This window comes from Numenius arquata, chromosome 29 (genome assembly GCF_964106895.1).
Source record: "Numenius arquata chromosome 29, bNumArq3.hap1.1, whole genome shotgun sequence".
In the NCBI taxonomy this organism is placed as follows: domain Eukaryota; kingdom Metazoa; phylum Chordata; class Aves; order Charadriiformes; family Scolopacidae; genus Numenius; species Numenius arquata.
The window spans coordinates 1,329,636-1,349,363 of NC_133604.1; the positions used below are offsets into that span (position 1 = coordinate 1,329,636).

The window sequence follows — 19,728 nt, forward strand, 5'->3', positions numbered from 1 at the left end:
CCACTAATGAATTAATTAGTATTCCCTGTAATCCCAGGCTGCCAAGGACATGATTGCCGGCACTCTAAATTAAGGTGGAGAGTCCTGGGGGGCTGACACGTGCCGGGGGGCTCCCACGCGGTGACGCCGAGCTCTGGGTCCAGGCAGGGATGGAGGGGGTGGGGGGGAAGGGAGGACTTTTGGGGTGTCACTGCCGTCCCCCGTTTCCAGCCCCACTGCTGCGGGGGGTCCCAGCCCAGCCCCTCGCCCAGGCTGGGTGGCTGCAGCCTCCGAGCTTGGAGGAGCCGAGCCCCACGTCCAGGGGGGACAGAGCAAGGTGACCCATAACGCTCCTCCCTTAATTAATGGGGGGTCTTTTTCCATCACCCCCCCCACTGGCCGGGGGCTGTGGAGCCCCGGGGCCCCTTCCCTTGTCTGAGCGGCGGCGAGCTCAGCCAGGCCCCTTCTGGCTGCACCAGCCACTAATTACTCCCCCTTTGCTCTCTCATTACAGTGGGGAGGGAGCCGCGGCCCCTGCGCCCACCCCCAGCACCTGGGTCGGAGCCAGCGTCACCCAGGGCCTGCCCCCCTGCTGTCCCCAGCGCCCCTGTCACCACGGCAGTGTCTGGCCAAGGGGTGGCAGAGGGTGATGACACCCGAGTCTGACACCCCGGCAGCCCTGTGTCACTGTCACAATCATGCTTGGCCATGCCATGTTGGATGGGGACCCCCTGGGGGACACCCCCATGGAGGGAGCTGCATGGTGGGGTCTGTCCTGGTGCTGGGCAAACTGGGGTGTCCATACAGGGTAGCCCATCAAGGGTGGCCAACTAGGGGTGCCCATCTAGGGGTCATCATTCAGGGGTCCCCATCTAGGGATTCCCATCCCAAGGTATTCATCCCAGGGTGCTCTTCCAAGGGTGCTGGTCCAGGAGTACCCACCTAGGGATGCCCATCTAGGGGTCCCCATTCAGGGGTGCCCATCTAGGGGTGCCCATCCCAGAGTTCTCTTCCAAGGGTACCAAGGGTTCCAAGGGTTCTTTTCCAAGGGTCCAGGGATGCCGATCCAGGGGCGCCCACTCAGGGGTGCCCACTCTGGGGTGCCCATCTCAAGGTATTCATCCCAGGGTGCTCTTCCAAAGGTGCTGGTCCAGGGGTGCCCATCCCAGGGAGCCCATCCCAGGGAGCCCATCCAGGGGTGCTCATTCAAGGGTCCTCATCTAGGGGACCCTATTCAGGGGTGCCCATCTAGGAGTGGTCACCTAGTGATGCCCATCCTAAGGTGTTCATCCCAGGGTGCTCATCCAAGGGTACTGGTCCAGGGATGCCCATCCCAGGGTGCTCTTCCAAGAGTGCTGCTCTAGGGATGCTCACCCAAGGGTGCCCACCCACGGGACCCCGGCCAATGCGGGACCATGAACCCACCCGAGGGTGCTCGTCGGGGGGCACCCACCCAGCGATGCCCAGGGACCGGGGGTCCCCACCCAGGGGCACTAAACCAGGGATGCCCGGGGCTGCCGTCGGGGCCCCGGGGGGGCGGGAGGAGCCGGGCTCGGTCACCTCCCCCCGTGGGAGGAGCCAGGGGGGATCGGCGGCCGGGCAGGAGCCACCGGCGGCGCGGAGCTCTCAAAACCGCCCGGCAGCTCCCGGTGCCGTCGCCGCGGGAGCTGCCCGCGCCCCCGGGGCTGGAGACACCATGCGCCCCGGCAAGTGACAGCGGGGACTCGCTCCGGTGCCCAGGTAAGGGCGGACTGGGACCCCCGGGGGTGCGGGGCGACCCGAAGGGACGTGTCGGCTCCCTCCAACGGGGCTCCGCGGCCGGTCGGTGCCCCCGGTTCCCTGGGACGGCGCGGGGGGGGCTCTGTCCCGACGGGGGAACAGCGGGACGCCGTCCCGGAGGGGGCTCCGGCGGGGGTGGCGGGAGAAGGGTGAGATGGAGCCGGCGGCACCGAGTCCCAGCCGCCCCTCCGCATCCCCGCAGCCGTCGGGGATGGAGCCGCAGCCCTGGAGCCCGGCGGGGACCCCCGTGCTGGGGGCTCTGCCCTGTCCCGGAGCCGGGCACTGGCTGGCGGTGGGTCCGGCCGCCCCCGGGGGTGGCTTTCGCTGGGGATGGAAGTGATGAAGGTGAAGGAGGTGATGAAGGACCTGCCACAGCCCCTGGCTTTTGTTTCTCCGCTCCCGGAGGGAGCAGCCCCGGGGAGGGGAACCCGGTGCTCTGTAGGGGCAGCCCCCTCCACAGCGAGTCCTGCCCGGGGCCAGGACTCCAGAAGGGAGGAAACCAGCTTCTCGCACCGTCCTCCCACTTTTCCAGGTCTGTGTGGATGCTGCAGGGCTGCCCTTGAGCAGATTTTCCCCCATCAGATGACATTGCATCCCCCCTCCCCTACCGCAGTTGGCTGAGGGTGGGAGTGGGACTGGGACCATGAATGGGACTGGGAGCTGTGGGCAGCCCCTGAACCCAGATTCCGGATTCAGGACTCAGCTGACACCGGTGTCCCTGTAGTCACCCCATTGGCCACGCTGGAGCTGATGGAGCAGCTGTAGGGCTTTTAATCTGCCCTGCAGCTGGAGCCCACCGGGTCCACATACAGCTGGGCCACGTCCTGCTGTGTTCCCAGGCAGGACGTGGTGCAGAGCTCTCAAACAAATCCTAATTTTCGTGGTCTGCTTGTGGGTTTCTTGTCCCTCCTGCCCCTCTCCAGGATGAATTCCCAGTCCCAGCTGCCCATTTTGTTCCTGGCTCTTGTGCCAGCATCTTTCCTGCATCCTCTTCCTCAGCCCTCTGTGCTTCTTTTGCCTTGGGTGGCCCTGTCCAGGGACTTCGTACAGGGGCTGTCAGTACAGGGCTGGAGTCAGTCTGTCTTTGTCCGGAACCAACTCTCCTCCTCTGGGCCATCGAGTGCCTTGAGAAGAAACCAGCGGCGGGTTGAAACCAAGTTCCTGGTCCTACAGGAAAGGAGAAGGAATTGAACCCACTTGTTTTGGGACAGGAGCTCGGTGACACAAAGGGAGAGCATCTCCCTGTGCCGGGAGCGGAGCCATCCCCACTTGAAAATTAACTTTTCGGCTACAGCAGGCTTTTTCCTGCAATGGGTTTGTGGCGGTTCTTTCAGACAATGTGGGATGGAGACATTCGAAAATGAAAAGTATAAGGGGCTGGACCAGCTTCCCATTCCGCAGTGGGTTCCCACCATCTCCTTACTTAGGAAACTGGGGAAATCACCAAAATGACTTCATCAGGCAATTCCCGCTTTGTCTACTTTCCCCCTACTTTTAAAAAAGTCAATATTCTGGAGAAAGAGAGCAACATCCCTAAAAATTCAAACTGGATTTCCAAAGAGACAGTGCTCTGAAACATTTCCATGGGAATACTGTGCTGTGGGGTGCAGGGAACGGGGGAGGACCCTGGGGTCTCCTCTTGAACACAGCCCCAAACCGGCTGGTTTTCTTCTGGGATGGATTGTGGTGTGCGGGACCAATGAGGACAGGAGGTGGAGGCAGGGATGCTGCGTTTGGGGTAGGTCTCCAAGGGTGGAGTGAAATAACCCTCAGAGTGCAGCCTGGAGGGGGTTTAGAGAAGATCTGCAGCCTTTTCTGGGCTGCTTTCACCACACAAAGCAGGTGCAGCCCCATGGTCCCACCAGAACCTTCACATTTTGGACCTTCTCCATCCTGCCTCAGCCAGACCCATCCAAGAGATGGAAAGACCATCCTGTCCAAGAGATGGTCCCCTCACCACCTTCACCCACCAGATTTTCAAGTATCTGACGGACCCCCTATTACTTCGCTGAAGAGTTAATTGGGGCCACATGGTCCTCTGGGGATACGATGGCTGTGGGCAGCAATTAACACCCTAATCCAGCCCGTGGGCTCCATCACGCATATTAAAAGCAGGATTTTCCACATGGGGTGGCCAGGGCCCATGGAGCCAGGGCTTGGGCAGCACACTTTCAGCAAAGCTGCTTAGATGCTAAGCTTTATTAAATGAGTCAGGCACGATGACAGGATTTGGGGGGCTGATTAACATGAAACCCAGGCTGGTCCGTGCGGTGTGACTGTGTTTGTTACAGCCGAGGGGAACGAAGGTTGAAGCAAACATGCTCAGGTTAGAAGAGCTCAGGCAGGAAAATCTCCGGAGATGGAGGACCTTGACTTTTGTGCTCCCTTTTGCAACCCGCAGTCAGGGTTGAAGCCACGAGGGGAGGGACTCATGAGTGGGAATAACCCCAAAATGGAATTGTTAGAAGTCCTGAGCCCTAGAAAGGAGCTGCTGGGGCCCATGGAGAGGCTTCAGTGGCTCCCCAAAAAATTCAGCAGAAGTTACTGTAGGTAGGTAAATAGAGAGGTGATGGATAAATAGATTTTGTAAGTACCTTTGGTGGACAGAAAGCAGTTGATGCCTCTGGAAGATGATTTTGACCCCAGTTCCTAATGCCCTCACCATTCCACCATTCTCCTGCTGGAATTCCCTAACATCTCCTTGTCCCCTCGTTGCAGAGGTCAGAGATGACCAAGACGTATGCCAAGCCCAAAGAGATGGCAGAGCTCGTGAGCACCCAAACCTGGATGGATGAAACGTTGGGCTCCAAAGAGGAGCTAAAGGAGGAGGACAGCAGGCAAGGTACTTTTGGATTGATGTCTGGCTTGAATGAAGAACACGACAGCATTGAGGAAGAAGAGGAGGAAGAGGATGATGGGGAAAAACCGAAGAGGAGAGGACCAAAGAAGAAGAAAATGACCAAGGCGAGGCTGGAGCGGTTCAGGGCCCGACGGGTGAAGGCCAACGCCCGGGAGCGCACGCGGATGCATGGTCTGAACGATGCTCTTGACAACCTGCGGAGGGTGATGCCCTGCTACTCCAAGACTCAGAAATTGTCCAAGATTGAGACACTGAGGCTTGCGAGGAACTACATCTGGGCTCTCTCTGAGGTGCTCGAGACGGGGCAGACTCCTGAAGGGAAGAGCTTTGTGGAGATGCTCTGCAAGGGCTTGTCCCAGCCCACCAGCAACCTGGTGGCTGGCTGTCTGCAGCTGGGACCGCAGACCCTGTTCCTGGAGAAGCATGAAGAGAAGTCCCCGGTGTGTGAATCGGCCATATCCAGCCACTCCTTCAGCTACCAGTCCCCAGGGCTCCCAAGCCCACCCTACGGGACCATGGAAACCCATCTGCTGCATTTAAAGCCTCCGACCTTCAAGAGCTTGGTGGATGCTTCTTTTGGAAACCATCCCTCTGACTGCACCACTCCCCCCTATGAGGGTCCCCTGACACCACCCCTGAGCATCAGCGGGAACTTCTCCTTGAAGCAAGATGGGTCTCCAGACCTGGATAAATCCTACACCTTCATGGCCCACTATCCCTCAGTCAGCCTGGCGGGAGCACATGGACATGCCTCCCACTTCCAAAACACGGTCCCCCGCTATGAGATCCCCATAGACATGAGCTACGAGTCCTACCCACACCACGTGGCCGGGCCCCAGCTCAACACCATCTTCAATGAGTAGCGAAGCAGAGTTAGACTCAAATTCTTGACGCAGAGAGAAGTTTGTGGAGCTGTTTCTAGAACGGACACAACCGGAGCGAGGAAATCGCTGCCACGGGGTGAGAGACTTGTGAGCATCTCTGCAGGACATCACCATGGGAGGTTCAGCTGGCTCTTCTGTCCTCTGCCACCAGCTCTGCGCTGGTACCACCCTGCTGGTTTCCGAGCTGTCCCCAGGAGCCACGTGAACCCTTCCCTATGGCTGAACCCTGAGGAGCCACCACCGAAAGCCGAGCCGTTGCCTCCCACTCCCTCTCCCCCAGAGATGCTCGTGAAAGTGGCTTCACCCTGCAGGACTTTCCGCCTGAACGCACTCCAGCACTTGGGATGGTCCATTGCCAAGATGTTACGGCTCCTTTTCCCCCCTCCTTGGGGTGGTGGGGTATGGGCACACCTCTGTCTCGCATCAGGTGGAGACGAGCCCCTCCTGCCCCTTGGGGTGACTGGTTCCCCTTCCACAGGCTCTGATGGGTCATGGTTTTCCCAGTTCAGCCATGGCCAGATGGGCTGGCAGAGGTGGGAATGATCTCAATCACTTGCAGAAGACCAACATGGTTGCTCCTACTTGAAGCTTCCCACCCAATGAAGAACCTTATCTTTGCTGTCACCATATCGTCCCGTGGTCCAGCCAGGCTCAGAGCTTCTCTGAGATGGTCCCTCCACCGCTCTCCTCCTGCACTGAGCCTGGTTGCCCATCTTCTTCTGAGCCTCAGACCTCACCTGTGACCCACAACCACCACGAGCTCAGCACACAGCTCCTGCAACCTCGTTAAGGGAGTGTTGATCTTCCAGAGCACAAATACCCTGGCTGGAAGAGGAGCTCTCAGCTGAACCCTGACTAGGACCACGTCTTCTTACGGTCTGTAGTGTCATTTCTCACCATCCGTGTCCTGAAGAACATCCTGCCAAAAGAATTGTGTCTTAATTTCCCGTTTTATTTATTATTTACTCTGTGTGTGTGTGTTTGGGGGGGGTCTAATTTATTTCCTTCCATGTTACATGAAATGTGGGATGTGCTGAATAACCTCCTCATGTTCCAGTTGACTCCCAAGTGCTTAGTTGGAGTTAGCTTTGTGGAGACGTGTGGTTTTTGCAGTGCTGTTGCTCCAGGATTATTTATTAGCCATTATTTATTTAATTTATTTTCCTCCTGCCCTCACGGTCTAGTTTCTGATGATGAAACCAAGTATTTAACCAAGGGGTTACATATTTAATGTTGAACTACATATTTAACAGGGCCATTTCTTGGATTCTGGAGGCTGATGGTGCCCAGCAGCTCCCAACCATTCCCTTCTATTTCTAGATGAGCAATAACTTTTAAAGGCTATGCAACTATTTTTTGGGTTTGTTTTTTTTTTTTCAAGAAAATCCAGGCAACTATTTTTGATGTCCCACTGGCCAAACCTCCCTGTTTTGCAGAGGTGTTTTGTATAGAGTTGGGAATTTGGAGATGATTTGAGCTCTGGAGATCCCAGCCCAGCCCCTGGGTCCTGGGGCTTCTTCCCTTTTGTACCGAGAGCAAATGTTTATCCTTTTGTAAAGAAAGCAGAATCGGGTTTTTAGCTCAAATAAAGTTGTGGTCTTGTTTCAAGCAGCGTTGCCCTGGGGCTGTTGTCTCCTTTTCTGTGGTCTCCAGCGTGGTGGTGGTGGTGTTGAGGGGCTGCCTGGGGGGAATCAGAGGATCCCCGTTCCCCTGTGCTGAGGTCCAGCTGGGATCTCTGACCCATGGCTGGGCTCCATGGGCTGCTGGTGGTGGCTAGTGCTGGCCATGGGACCAGCAGTGGCCATGGGATCCCCTGGGAAGGTAATTTCCAGAGGCACTGGGGTGGTGGACTCGGCTGTGGAGTGAATGTGGGTGCATTTACGGAGCTGCTGCTGGCTCTGCCCAGCCTGTGTGGGGTGCATGTCATGAACACACATGCACACACATGTAGACACGCACATGAACATGCACATAGTCGCGCATGTACTGCTCCTGACATGCACACACGTGTGCACCTCCATGGACATGCCCATACCCACACATATCACCCATGTGCACAACCACACGCAGGTGGCCCTTTGCACGTGTGCACGCTGACACGCCGTGCACAGACGTGCTGATGCTCTCTCCTGTGCACATCTGTGTGTGCACACTCTTGTGAGCAGCCCATACATGCACACAAGGGTGTGACACGTGCCAGCACACACACACGTGTGTCGGCTCTGCTCCCGTGGCCGTGCAGAGGCTCCAGGAAGGTACGGGGGACGTGGGTGACCTGGCTTCACCCCGTCTAAGCCCTCACCCCTCCCCAGAGCGGGGCGAGCGTCACCCGGCCCCCCCAGCACCCACGAGCCCTCGGTTCCCAGCTGCACTGAAAAGCCCAAAACAGCTTCTGGCGGCCGTGGGGGCCTCTCGCGTGGGGACCCCCCGTTCCACGTGTCCTCGCACACCTCAGTGCGTCTCCGTCCCCAAACCCTGTGCGCCGGCTGCTGCCGGGAGCCCGGTGGGAGCTGCCGAGCGCCGCATCCCCGCAAGCTGTGCCCGGCACACGGCTGGCACTGCCCGGCGCAGGGCGAGGGCGGGGGGCTCTCTGGGGGCACCCGCAGCTGTAGCTGCACCAAGATGGGCTGGGGGAGACGCTGCAGCCCCGAGCAGGGACAGGGCTGAGCCGCACAGCAGGAGGGAGCTGGGCAGGGGCTGGCGAGGAGAGGAGGGCTCCTGTGTGTCCCCAAGGAAGGGGGGAGCATTGGATTTTGGGGGTGGGCTGGGCCGGGGATGCCCCTACCTGGGGATGCATTGACCTGGGAATGCTCCTCCTGAGGATGATCCTACCTGGGGTTGCACCTATTGAGGATGCACCTACCTGAGGATACACCTACCTGGGGATGCACCTACCTTGGGATCTTCCTACCTGGGGATGCTTCTACCTGGGGATGCACCTACTTGGAGATGTCTCTTCTGGGGATGCACCTGCTTGTGAATGCACCTACCTGGAGATCTTCCTACTTGGGGATGCTCCTACCTGGGGATGGTCCGACTTGGCGATGCTCCTACCTGGAGACGCACCTACCTGGGGATGCATCTACCTGGAGATGCATGTACTTGAGGATGCATCTACTTGAGGATGCTCCTCCCGGGATTAAACCTACTTGGCGATGCTCCTACCTGGAGACGCACCTACCTGGGGATGCATCTACCTGGAGATGCATGTACTTGAGGATGCATCTACTTGAGGATGCTCCTCCCGGGATTACACCTACTTGAGGATGCACCTACCTGGGAATGCTCCTCCTGGAGACGTTCCTACCTGGGAGCGCACCCACCTGGAGATACACCTACTTGAGGATGCACCTACCTGGAAATGCTTCTCTGGGGAATGGTCCTCCTGGGGATGCTTCTACCTGGGGATGGGTGTTACCCTGCCCATTCTGTACCGTGGATTGGAGGTTATTGCAGTCTGTGGAAGTGGGGAGACCCTTCCCAGCCTGTGTGCACAACATATATATGCACACACTCATTCAAACCACACCAAGACTTACACACGTGTGCACACAGGGGGAGATGCGTGTGTAGGTACAGAGGTACAACATCTGTGCACACACACACAGACTCACAACCCTCCCGCAGCTCCGTTATTGCGTACCTATGGCCTTGCACAAATGTGCACGTGTGCACACAAACCCACACACATACACACAAACCCACCCTTGGACACCTACAGACACACACACGTGTGCACACACCCCCGAGCACACCCCTGGCGGCAGCGTGACCCCCCAGCGATGCTCTGGGAGCCGTGGGATGAGGACAGCGGCCGGCTGCCCGCTGGTGCCCAGGGTCCAGCTGTGCGCCCCCTCCTCCTCCCCCCCCCGCCATGGCCCTTCACTCGCTGGCCAGTGGCCAAGCCCGTCTCGGTGCCAGGTCCCTCCGGGCGTGTGTGTGCCCGACAGCCGGGGAATCGCCCCTTCCAGCAGCCCCAGTCTGTGCCAAGAGGGCAGGGAGCCGTGCCAGGCTGGGGCAAACGCTGCCCTGCTCCTGCGCCGCCCCCCCCGGGGCTGCGTGTGTGCAGGGGCGTGTGAGAACACAGCTGGCCCCCGGCACGCGTGTTGGGGGGGGTGGGGGGGCAAGGGAATACCTCTGTGTGACTGCAGTCCACAAGGAGCTCTGGGGCCGTGGCTCTGCTGGCTGGCACTTGGGCTCCTTCAAATCCCCTATGGCTCTGACGCTTGGCTCTGCTGGGGCTGTGGGATGGCCAGGAGCTGAGAACTGGCACACTCGCTGCACCGCATGCTCCCCAGGGCTGGCACAGGTCCCTCTTCCCCTCGGGGTGGCCCAGGTGGGGACTCTCTTCCCACTGTGCCTTGGTGGGTCCCTGCAGCCCCTTCCCAGCGTGGGGGGAGGCTGGGAGAGGTCCCACAGCCGGGGGGGGACAGAGCAGGCGGGGTCTGGGTGCTGGGAAAGGGCATCTGGGGAGGCAGCACCACTGGTCACCAGCCCCAGTGAGGACCCACAGAAACGCTGGGGACAACTGGGTACCCAGGAGCCAAGCCCTGCGAGCGAGTCCTTCAGCTGCACTTATGTAGCCTTAGTGACTAATTAGCATCGAGGACAAAGGAGCCCTTGTTAGAAACTCTCCCCTTCCTATATAACGACACAGCTGAGATTGGAGGATGCTCCTTCTCCTGGGAGAAGGCCTCAGGAGGCTGGAGCAGGTACCAGGAGCCTCCAATGGTCCATCATCTCCTCCTGCAACTCCCATGGCTGGATGAGCATCAGTTTTGGAGGCAGAGCGGGGACCACTCCAGGCACCTCTTGGATGTTGCTTTGACTCCGGGGTCTCCACCTGGGCCCACATGGAGGTCAGCTCAGGTGGCAGAGCCGCCCTTCCAGCCCCTCCTGTCCCCCCGGCACCCAGCCCCATCCCTGAGGGAGCTGCCTGAAAACCAGGACTCTTTTTTCAAGGATACTGGAGGGAGAAAGATGGCTGAGGAACGTGCAGGATGAAGGATGACCATCAGAGCTGGAAAGTCCAGCTGGGAAGAACCTCCTACACCATCCTTTCCTGGGCAGGTGGAGAAGACCTCAAGGAAGGGATGTTTTGTCCCTCATTCCCATGGCAGCAGTTGGGGTGTCCAGCACCAGCCAGGCACATGGTCAACGATGGCAAAACCACAGTTGGGAGCAACTCTTGGCTCTGAGGGTCCTGGCTCTGAGTCGCCCTGGTTTCCCGAGTGGCGGGGGAGTGCCCAGAGCTGTATAATTGCTAAGTCTTTTTAAAACCCAGATTTAAAAGCTGTAATTCTGATATTGTTTGTAATCTGATAACACCGTGAGCCACTGAGCTCCTAATGTGCCCAGCTTGGGAAACCACAAGGATTTTCCCACTAAGCTGAAATATCAGACTGTTGATTCTTGAGTTAATCGTCTTTCCCCCCTTGGGGACATCAGATTTTGGCAACTAACTTTCTTGCTGATTAGTGCAGGTCGGTGGGAGAGGAGCCGCGCATGGTCCCAAGAGGATCAACATGGTGGCACTGTGCTTGATGCTGGGGAACCTGGGATGTGCCAGGAGGCATCTCGTCTGCACCCACCAGACATCGAGGGTTCGTGCTGGGCTTGTGCGAAGCCGTGACCCTCAGGCTCACACCGTTGTGTGACAAACCCACCCATCATTCGCATGTTTGCAGTCTCCAGGACAAATCTCTTCTTTCCATGAGTCGCAGTTGGTCCTGGATGTAACTGTGCAGGCGGGTGACTCCTGTGCACGGTGTGTCCCCATCCCTGCACCATCCAGCACCTCCCAGTCTACCCGCCCAGCATCCCACCGAGCCCCAGCGCGGTGTGTGTGCGTCTCCGGCCACCCAGGTCCTTGGAGCATGGGACCAGGCAATGTCACAGGAGAGGAGATGGTCCCTTTGGATGCGCTGTGGGGCTGGACACCTGGGAGAAGAGCCTGGGCAGCCTCAGCTGTCACATCTCTATCATAGATGAGATATGAGGAAGAAATTTTTCACTCTGAGGGCGATGAGACACTGGTCCAGGTTGCCCAGAGAAGCTGTGGATGCCCCATCCCTGGAGGTCATAGAATCATAGAATGGTTCAAGTTGGAAGGGACCTTAAAGCTCATCCCAATCCACCCCCTGCCCTGGGCAGGGACACCTCCCACCACAACAGGTTGCTCCAAGCCCCCTCCAACCTGGCCTTGAACCCCTCCAGGGATGGGGCAGCCACAGCTTCTCTGGGCAACCTGGGCCAGGCTCTCACCACCCTCACACCAAAGAAGTTCTTCCCCACATCTCACCTCAATCTCCCCTCTTTCAGTGTCAAACCCTTCCCCCTCGTCCCATCGCTCCCCTCCCTGATCCAGAGTCCCTCCCCAGCTTTCCTGGAGCCCCTTGAGGGACTGGAAGGGCCTCCAAGGTCTCCCCGGAGCCTTCTCTTCTCCAGGCTGAACCCCCCCAACTCTCTCAGCCTGTCCTCCCAGCAGAGGGGCTCCAGCCCTCCTGGCATCTCCATGGCCCTCCACTGTGTTCAAGGGGTTCAAGGCCAGGTTGGACGGGGCTTGGAGCAACCAGGTCTGGTGGGAGGTGTCCCTGCCCAGGGCAGGGGGTGGAACGGGATGAGCTTTAAGGTCCCTTCCAACCCAAACCATTCCATGATTCTATGATGTCCCAGGCTGGGAATCCCTCTGAACTTTCAAAAGCTGCACCTCATGCATCCAACTGGGGAACCATGGCTGCTCTCACCACCCTGCTGCCCTCCCCGTCCGGGGACACAGGCGAGGACCCCTTCCCACACCCAGCCCAGCGGAGATGGGACGGTGCTCCCCATCCCAGTGGCGCGGGGCGGGTAATTCGCACAAATCCCGGTGCTGGCTCCACCAAGCCCCTAAGCTCTTTGCCGTGCTCCGGCTCAGCCGCTGTTCAATCTGTTTGCAAAGCTGTACAGAGTGTTTACGCAGCGGGGACTGGGCCAGGGGATTAAGGGAAGCGCTCCCCCGGCATCTGCTCGGTCCAGTCATGGCCAGCACTAGAGCATCCCTCGCCTCTGGGGCCCCCCCGGATCTCCCAGCCACCCCGGGTCTCCCGGACATACCCATCCCCACCCTGCAATGGGATCCGGGGACCACGTTGGTTCCGAAGGTGCTGGGTGTCCTCCTGACACCCAAAAGGATTTTGCTACTGGCTCTTGGTCTGACCCTGATGCTGGTGGGGGTCCTGGTGGGCTGGGCTGACCCCGAGGGGAGTTCAAGGTGACCAAGAGGGCCAATGTGGCTGGGAGAGGTGTCACCCCCTCGGTACCTGGGCAATATTTACCCTGTGCCAGCTTGAGCAGCAGAAGGGCCCTTCTCACAGGGTCCTCTCCTTCCTGAGCCCCTCTTCAGTGTCCCAAGCAGAGCCAGAGCATGCAGAGAGAAGGGGACACAGATGTCACCGTGAGTCTCACCCCACTGGGCTCGCCAGGAGCAGTGGCCAGGGTGGGGGAGGACCAGGAGCACCAGAGGATGCCACTTGCAGCACTTCATCCTTCTCCCCCTGTCCCACCATCTGCCCTGGTCTGGAAGCCTCAGAAATCACATTTGAGGGACGTTCCTGGGGTGTCACTTGGACCTGAGCCCTGGTGCTCCAGCAGAGCAAGTGGAAAACACTTGGGCAACCAGAGGAGCTCGTGGAGACCCGGCAGCCTGTCCCCAAGCTGTGCCACCCCACAGCCATCCCACAGACTGCTCTGCTGGGGGCTGTGACCGCCCAGGGCTGCTGTCGGGTGACAAATCGTGTCCTGCGAGAGCAGAGCATGTCACTGTCCTGCACATGAGGGCCTGGGCTCCCACAAGGGCTGGCAGCCCCGAACATCCCCAGTTCAGGGGATGGGACCAGGGCCACCCTGGGCCGACAGTAGCGCAGGCAGGGACAGGCAGGGACAGGCAGGGACAGGCAGGGACAGGCAGCCCTGGGCAGTCCCCAGAGCCTGCGTTGGCATCTGGGTGGCACCGGGAGCTTCATTCAGCCCCATCCCTGGCTGAGACACGGGAGATGGTGGCTGTTGGGCACTGCCCAGAGCACACACACAGTGGGTTTGGGTTTATTTATTTATTTTTATATTATAATACAAGTTCAGGAACCTCCCAGCTTAATCCCCAGCAGATAAACTAACAGCGGAGAGATTTGGAGTTATTGACGAAGTCTTGCTGCTCGGGCGAGATTAGAGCTCGGCTTAATCTTGTAGCAGGAGGGTTTGGGGACGGTTTAATCAGAATTTGTACAGGAATAATCCCGTCTTTAAACTCGTCCCCGGCCCAATCCCTCCCAAGTTGTAATCAGGCGGGAGCCTCTCAGATGAAGAGGCCTCGGGGGGTATTTCCAGCCCAAGTGATGCAGGAGGAGCCCCAGAGCCAAGGGCAGGCAGGTGATGGGGACCCCACATGCCCCCTACCCAGGGCACTGCCACCTCCTCCAGCCCTTCCCGGAGGGGGAAACTGAGGCACAGCCCCCAATTCTTGCTCTCCCCCATGTGGTGACTCAATATAAGCTTCTGCAAAGGATTGAGCTTGCTGGGTCCGGCCACGTGCCCACGAGATGCCCAAGCCAGTGTCAGCCCTGGAGGTGCCTGGAGGCTGTTGGGGATACTGGGATGTCACTGCCCAGCAAACATGAAACCCCTCTGCTCCAGGGGACGGGCACCGAAAGGCAGGTGACCCCAGGACCAGCCCAGCCCTGGGGACCAACCCAAAACTGTGGGCTCATCCTGCCGCCCACAGGCCCCCATGGGGGGTCTGGATGGGACCCTGGGCAAGCAGCCGTGCTGGGCTATTGGAATAGCTCCTGGGCAAGCAGCCCTGCACAAACCCCACCTAATCACAAATCAAAATTAAATCACCTACAAAGGGGATTGCACCCACCATCCAGGGAGATGGGTGCACACTTTTACCCTCCAAACCCTGCCCTGGGTGCTGTAAGTGGTTCCCTTAACCATGCCGTGCCTCAGTTTCCCCCCCCCCCGGGCTGCCGGGACCCCCGGACCCTTGTGCAGCGCCAGCGCCCGGCGGGGACGCGGCGGCTTTTGTGCCTCGGCGGCTCTTTCAGGGAGCACAAAGAGGGGACACGGCGGCACAGATGGACCCTTTCAGAGGGGAGCGGGCTCCTTTCTCCGTCTGCCGCCGGGCTCTGCCTTCCGTCGCCATCCCCCTTAATTGAATCCGCACTTTCATAGCTCATTACCCCCCTGATGGATTGGATTAGCCCAGGCTGCAGCTCGCCGGCCTCGGCGGGGAACAGTTGGCTGCTCGGCGTCCCCGCGGGGAGCGGGAGAGGGGTGCGGAGGGGGCCCAGCGGGGTCCAGGCCGTTAGCCCAACCGCGGGGAGGGGGGCGACGGACGCCACCTCGGCTTGTCTCTCCAACGGCCGGACGCAGCTGTGGGGCGGCACTGCAGGCATCCCTGCCCCGGGATGGCAGGATCACGGTCCTTGCCGTGCCCTGGGAGGTGTTGGGACCCCACCCCAGGTGACATGTTGTGGTCCTGCTTCTCCCCAGTGGTGTTTATTTGAGCATGGGAAGGGCATCCCTGGGATGGAAATGTGGAGAGTCCTGGGGCTGTTCAGCTGGAGAAGAGAAGGCTGAGGGGGGGTCTCATCGATGCTGAGCAATATCTAAAGTTGGGGGGGGAAGAGGATGGGGCCAGACCCTCCCCAGTGGTGGCCAGTGACAGGACACAAACTGGGGTGCATCTTGAAGAGTGTGGCCAGCAGGTGGAGGGAGGTCATCCCCCACCTCTGCTCTGCCCTGGGGAGGCCACAGATGGAGACTGGGACCAGTTCTGGGTCCCCCAGTTCAAGAAGGACTGGGAGCTGCTGGAGAGAGTCCAGTGGAGGCTGCGAGGATGATGAGGGACTGGAGCATCTCTCTGCTGGGGAAAGGCTGAGGGACCTGGGGCTGTTCAGCTGAAGGAGGGAAGGCTGAGGGGGGTTCTCATCGATGCTGAGCAATAGCTAAAGGGTGGGGGGACAAGAGGATGGGGCCAGACTCTTCCCAGTGGTGCCCAGTGACAGGACAAGGGCAACGGGCACAAACTGGGACATGGGAAGTTCCGTCTCAACATGAGGAGGAACTTCTCTCTTGTGAGGGTGGCAAAGCCCTGGAAGAGGCTGCCCAGAGGGTGTGGGGTCTCCTGCTCCGGAGAGATTCCAAACCCGCCTGGACATGACTCTGTGGGACCTGCTCTGGGTGACCCTGCTCTGGCCAGGGGTTGGGGGAGATGATTTCCAGGGGTCCTTTCCCACCCCCACCAGTCTGGGATTCTGTGACTCTGGGATTCTGTGACTCTGTGATGGGAGGGATGTGGGGACCAGCTCCCGATTGGGGCATCAGCACCCTCACCCTGCATCTCAGCTGACTTGTGGTAGCACCAGAGGAGAGGGGGGCTCTGCCACCCCAAACGAGGGGCAGGACGCTGGCACGCGCCAACCCCCCCTCGACCGCCGCCGCTCGTGTGTCCATATGGGCTAACGGCCGCCGCGGCTCCGCGGCTCTCATTAACCTCTGCTCCGGGGGTGGGACCCCCAGCCCAGCTGCCAGCGATGCTCCTCATCCCCTCCCTGGTGGCTCGGGGGTCGCGGGGGGAGCTCTGCTCTCCCCACCCCTTTCATTCTCAGGGTAAATCACTGTAAGAGGAGGATTTACCATCGAAAACTCTCCTACCCCCACTGCGGTGGGGCTTGACCCTTGCCACCGTCTCTCTGGCATCCCCGGGCGTGCAGGGGGAGAAGAGGGACGCTGCCCCTGGGGTCCCTTTAGTTGGTTGGTCACGGAGCCCACCGCGCATGCGGGGGCTGGGTTGTTTTGGGTCATTTTCTCGGTTAACTTGTGCTCAGGGCTGGGAAAGGGGGTTCCTGAGCCACCTCGGAGTCTCCCATACACAGGACAGCATCTCCCTCACTATACAGCCAAGCACCACGGATGGCAATGCCAGCAATGGGGCACAGCACGGGAAACATCGATGGGGGGCATTTCTGCCTCCCCTTAAAACTCTGAGCCCCAGGAGAGGGAGATGGATGCATCCACACTGGGCTTTTCGTAGGACCACCCCAGCGGTGCTTCTCCAGCGGCGGTGGTGAGGAGGGAACAAGCCGAGCGCCGGGGCCCTACATCCAGATGGAGATCCCATCCTGCCAGCTCAGACATCTGATCGTGGCAGATAAAAAAAGTGCCCGCGGCGTAAATGGTTTAGCATATTCCCCTCTGCATCCTCATCCTCTTAGCAAAAGGTACTGCCGGGCACTCCCGGCAGGAACATCCTACCAGATGTGGCCAGAGTCCCATCGGGGTAGTTAGTGCCATATCGTTTACGGGAGGGGATTAGAGAGCCTCCACTTAGAGTCGCGGTCCCCAAGGCCTCTCGGATTAGGCTATAATGCAGCAGGCTTTGCCTTTTGGGGGCTCAGATGGAGCCCTAAACCTCTTCATCCTCACTTTGCAAAAGCGCTAATGGCCGGGAGCTGGTGGTGATACCCGGGGCTGCGGCTCTCCAGAGCTCGGATATAACGCCTGGGCTGCCATGGGCCGTGCCAGGATCAATCCTGGAGGGATCTCTTCAGAAACCTCATCTATTCCCAAGGTGAGACCCGACGGATGAGCTGGGCCAAGGACCTGTGGGTGCCAGAGCATCCCTCCACCCAGGACCCCGCATTTCCAGCATCTCTCCTTCAAAACAGGGGGGACCTCCCCTGCCTGCCCCCCAGGGTGGTTCACCTCGCCCAGGGGCAGGGGAATGATTGGGGCACACACGTGCGGGTATCCTGGGAGATGCTTGGGGTGTCCCGCCTGCCTCTCTGGAGGAGCTGAGCTCTGCACGCCCTGTGGGTGTCTCCCAGCCCCCCGGGCACTCAAAGGGAAGCCCTCCTTGCCCCACTGTCTGCACAGCGGCTCATCCAGGTGGCGTTCATCTTGGCCTTGCATAAACCTCAGTGCTGAGAGGCTCCAGGGACGGAGGGAGCACTGCTGTCCCTGGGCTGGCAGGGCAGGGGAGGGATGCGGAGACGGCCAGACTCTCATTTCTCCTCCTCCAGGTCCTCTGTGCCTGGCACAGCACGGGAAAAATGGGGAAAACATAGGGAAAAACCCACCCTGTGTGTGCTAGCAGCTTAAAATCACACCCACAGAGCTCTGCCCAGGGTCTGGCTCTCCTAACAGTGGTGTAAATCAGGAGCGTCTCCACCACAGGGCCAAGGCAACGGGTTTCAGACTGGGCTGGCCCAGATCAGGTGAAGGAGCCCAAGCCCTGGCCCTGGTTTGCAGGCGGTCGTTGCGCCCACCCCTCCCGTCTGCAAGGAGGGGACACATCTGGGCAGACAGATTTTGGGGGGAGCCAAAGGGTTACCCCAATATTCCCTCCATGCAGGGAGTGGGGGGTAACGTTCCCCTGAGCCCCCCGTGAGCTCAGCTGTGGTGAAGGCACCCGGGCAGCCCAGGAGCCCCACGGAGGGAGGGCTGCACCCCCCTCCGAAACTCCCCAACGTGGCTGCGCTCAGGTGGGGGATGCGACCGCACAGTGTCGTGTGTCCCCCCCCCGAGAGCGAGCGTTGTCCCCGTCAGGCGTGGAGCTGGGGGGGGGGGGCCCGGAGTCCCCGAGCTGGCAACAGATGGCTGGAGGCAGCTTGCTGACACCTGCCCCTCCTCTCCACCCCTCTCCTGCCCTTCTCTTTCTTCTCCCCTCGTTTTGTTTGAGTTCCCAACACTTTGGGGGGAAGCCGGAGGGTCCCCCCATGCTGGCCCCCCTGGCCAAAGGGAGAAGGACCCCAGGGCAGAAAGATGCAGGGGGGATGTGCTGGCCCCGGGGAGGACCAGGGGGTCCTTCAGGTAGAGGGATGATGCTGCGGAGGATGCTGTGGAGCCTCTGCCAGGGAGTTTAGGGTACGGGGAGCCCCACTGACGGCTGGATTTCCAGTACTCCCCCTGGCCTGGCCAGCTGGATATGACCTTGGCAGGCTGCTGCCTCCCACTCTGATGGAGGCAGGGACTGCATCAGACCAGCAGGTACCCTGAAAAGTGCCCACCTCAGCCCTCCTTGCCCAGCTTACTGCAACCAGGGGGGGTTCCTTCTAGATGTGGACGAAGCGCAGAGCAGCTCCCCAGCATCACCTGAGTATCTCCAAGCACTGGCCAGTCCCCCCTGCACTACACCCACCACCACGGCAGCAAATTGAGCCAGGGTGGGTGACCCTTCTCTGCAAGGTTTTGCCTCCTTTCACCCCAGAAATGGATGCTGGAAAAACATCTTCCCAGCCCTGGGAGTGGGGCTGGCTGTGACTGTTGGGTGCAGGGGACCTGTGGGCAGGGGACGTCACTGTGGTCTGTGATGCCTGGGGCCACCAGGGTCCTTCTAGATGAGAGGTCTGGCATCAAGGATGCTGGTGGGGAGGCTGGCAGGAAAGGGAGTGGGCTGAGGGATGCAGAACCAGGAGGAGGAACTGGGTCCAGTGCCAGCACCCACCCACTGCTTCCCGACAGCTCCGCTCCAGACCTTCAGGATGGGCTGGAGCAAGGAGGAAGGTGCCCAGAAGATCCTCGTCTCCCCCAGCCGGGCTGTTCCCTGCCCCATACAAACCACCCCCCCATGAGAGCATCTACCAGCTGGCACAAGCTGCCTTGGCCAGGGCCCCGGGGCTGCCCCACAGCGCTTGAACCCACAGCTTAACCCCCCCACGGCTCCTGCAAACAGCCCCCGCTGCACCCCAGCTCTGGGGCACGGGAGAGGAGTGAAGCCCACGCTGCCGGGCAGGAAGCCCATGGAAGGGCACCGACCCGCACCCATCCCAGGTCCCCCCAAACCGCCTCTTCCCCTCTTTCCCAGTACATTTCTATAAATCAAGCTGTGGCATGCCCCCCTCCCCTGCGGCGGGGTTTGGGGGTCACCTGTGACCCCTGGCAGATGGTGCGGGGACTCCCACCCCTTCTCCGGGAACTGTTGCAGCCGGCCATCTGTCAGGCAGCTCCAATCTCCCCGCTCCCGCCCGGGAGCTGCCGCGCAGCATCCCCACCCTGGGACCTGGGCTGCTGCCTGCCCTGCCAGCGCGGGGGGGACAGGCAGGAGAACTGGGGGGCAAAAGGCTGCCCGGAGCTGGTGGCAGTCCTGCCCACCCAAATCTGGGGGGGGGGGGGGGGAAGCGGGAGAGGGGGCTGAGGATGGGGGAAATGATGGGATCCCAGGGCCTCGGGGAGCTCTCGTTAGGG

At 60.1% G+C, this 19,728-nt stretch overlaps 1 protein-coding gene across 1 annotated transcript; it reads left to right on the top strand.

Moving 5' to 3' along the window:
* The first annotated feature begins 4,485 nt into the window (after positions 1-4,485).
* On the top strand, positions 4,486-5,481 carry NEUROD4 (neuronal differentiation 4). The gene has a single exon (XM_074164965.1). It carries the CDS (start codon positions 4,486-4,488, stop codon positions 5,479-5,481), a length of 996 nt encoding a protein of 331 aa, XP_074021066.1.
* Positions 5,482-19,728: the final 14,247 nt, after the last annotated feature.

Excerpts from the sequence above, each read along its gene's own strand:
- NEUROD4 (XM_074164965.1), top strand. The coding sequence starts at position 4,486 with ATGACCAAGACGTATGCCAAGCCCAAAGAGATGGCAGAGCTCGTGAGC.